The sequence below is a fragment of the Fusarium poae genome, assembly GCF_019609905.1.
Source record: "Fusarium poae strain DAOMC 252244 chromosome Unknown contig_9, whole genome shotgun sequence".
NCBI lineage: Eukaryota > Fungi > Ascomycota > Sordariomycetes > Hypocreales > Nectriaceae > Fusarium > Fusarium poae.
The window spans coordinates 80,639-82,942 of NW_025408666.1; the positions used below are offsets into that span (position 1 = coordinate 80,639).

Below are 2,304 nucleotides of genomic sequence, written 5' to 3' on the forward strand. Positions count from 1 at the left end.
ATGGAATACGACATCCCCGTATGGAATATGGATTAACGCGTATGGATTATTCCATATGGATTAATTAATCCATACGCGTATGGATAGAAAGCCTGCCTGGATATACACGACACGGATATATTCCGTTCCGTGATTAAGAGGTTGTGGATGAGAGGACAATTTGGCTCTAATTACACTGCACAGAGCCTGGATTGTGATATTCCAGAGCACGATGCCAAAGAAAAGCCAATTGGCGAGAAGCCTGCAGAAGATACACCGGAAAGGTTAGACTGGGAGCTATTGGTACCAGCAGACGCGCCCGCAGAAGCTTCGGCTTATGATCCAGAAGAAGCTCCTGTAGAAGCAGCGCCTGCCGAAGAGGCGCCTACAGAAGAAGCGCCTGCTGCATACGACGGCTCACCGGAAGAGGAACTACCCACTGCAGAAGCATGTCCGGTGGAAGTGTACAATGAAGATGCACCGGCTGAGGCAAAACCCACAGAAGGTACGTCGCCCAGATCCATACTCGTCAGTGTATTCATATACTCACCCGTGCCATACACAGTAGAGGAAACATGCGAAGATGATTACGTACCGAAAGAGCAGGACGCAACATACCTACCTTTCAGTAGTCAACACAAGTTGATAACCTTTCTACAGGAGGTCCTTGAGGGAGCATGTTTTGCTTATGGACGGAGAGAGCTGTCGAAATTATTAAACGAGCGTGGCTGGAATTGCGTCGAAGCAGTACCGCTCCGTATCTGGATGGACCAACTCGCTAATAGACGACACATCCTCGACACAATACCCAGTGAACGTCTCTTGGAATCGGTGGCTGGTACCCAAGACATCGCTGTTAACCGCACGCCTATTGATTCGTCTAGGATGAAGAAGTTCCTAGAGGATGCGGCCGAGCTTACCGATATCTTGAAGATGAAAGACTACGGCGACATCATTAGAAAGGTTCGAGTAGATATCAATAAGACAACCGAAGGTTTAAGCCGTGAGGAGCAGGAGGCAAAGGACCGGCAAGAGAAGAATCTGAAGCGAATTGCCGAGGAACGAAAAATACTAGATGAGCGGGAGGCGGATGTTCGAAAGGAGCAGGGAAAAACAAGAGGGAGCGCCAGATATCGGCTGGGCTGGAGGTCAAAGGGTTGTTGGATGAAGCAAAGAAGTCGTTTGGGATAACAGTCTTTTCGACGAATTGGCATAGTAGTGTCACGGCCAGGGTCCCTGGATGCATTCAGGGTCTTACCGCTGCACTAAATGGCAAAAGACTAGGATGTAAGGTCCCTGACCTTACACTGCATTCTCATATATATAGCTATAGCGCCCTCAGATCAGGATCAGTTCAGGCTTTAGGCTTCAGGCTGTGACAAGTAGACGTGGGAGAAAGCTTGTTGATAAAGTTAAGCAGTAGTATTTTTACCAGCCAACCAGTAAATTAAGGGACTACATAAAGATGAGAATATGCTAAGAAAAAGCCCTTTCTTCGTGAAATTCAAACTAGAATTAAAGTTACTTATCGTCCTATATTGTAGTTAAAGTTCTAAGGCAGACGATAGGGTAAGCGATGGTAGTACGGGGCTAGACCTCCCTAAGATTTAAAGTTCAGGCCGGGGTTATAAGGAGGAGGGGCTGAAAGGACACCACTGTGAACAGGGGTCAGCAGAGGTCTACAAAACTGGAGCAGTCCCCATAATCGTGGGCAGGCAATTTCTCCACTCTCAACCGCATACGACAATTTTCCATCATAATTAATCGCAACGACAATGCGCGACATAAAACGATTTAATGCGACAAAGGCAGCTAATCTGATGATGAACACCACAACGAAGACGAAATGGATAATACGACCCGTATGTAACGGTTGCACCTAACCGTTAGGCCACAGGGCAAAAGATTGGGCTATAATCACTATGTGAGCGATTGCAGTGGTGCTTACAGCTGCCTATAGAAGCCTTACAGCGCTGTTACGGGACCAATCGTAACACCAGGGGAGTCGGTTACATGGGTGCTTGACTTAAGTTCTTCCTTGCTTAGTTCTTTTAAATCATCTTTGAGATGCTGGACATCCCCAGAGAACGTCTCCTTTTCATTAAATATCACGTCTTTAGTGGAGATGACCTTGTTGGTCAAAGGATTCCAGACCCTGTAGATGTTTGTCAAGCTATACCCAACCAGGTATCCTATCCACCCTCGGGGATTGAGTCGTTGTCGTCGATTCTTCTTTTTCAAGGCATCGGTCGTCATCGCGAAGGTTTTACAGCCGTATACTCGAAGGTGTGTCTGATCGGGCTTACGCTCCGTGACTACCACTCC

At 47.3% G+C, this 2,304-nt stretch overlaps 1 protein-coding gene across 1 annotated transcript; it reads left to right on the plus strand.

Moving 5' to 3' along the window:
• Positions 1-1,170, plus strand: FPOAC1_014141 (uncharacterized protein; the record flags this gene model as incomplete). The annotated part of the gene is made up of 3 exons (XM_044858463.1): positions 1-18; positions 184-484; positions 545-1,170. The coding sequence occupies 3 exons, from the start codon at positions 1-3 to the stop codon at positions 1,168-1,170; spliced, it is 945 nt and encodes a 314-aa protein (XP_044700579.1).
• Positions 1,171-2,304: the final 1,134 nt, after the last annotated feature.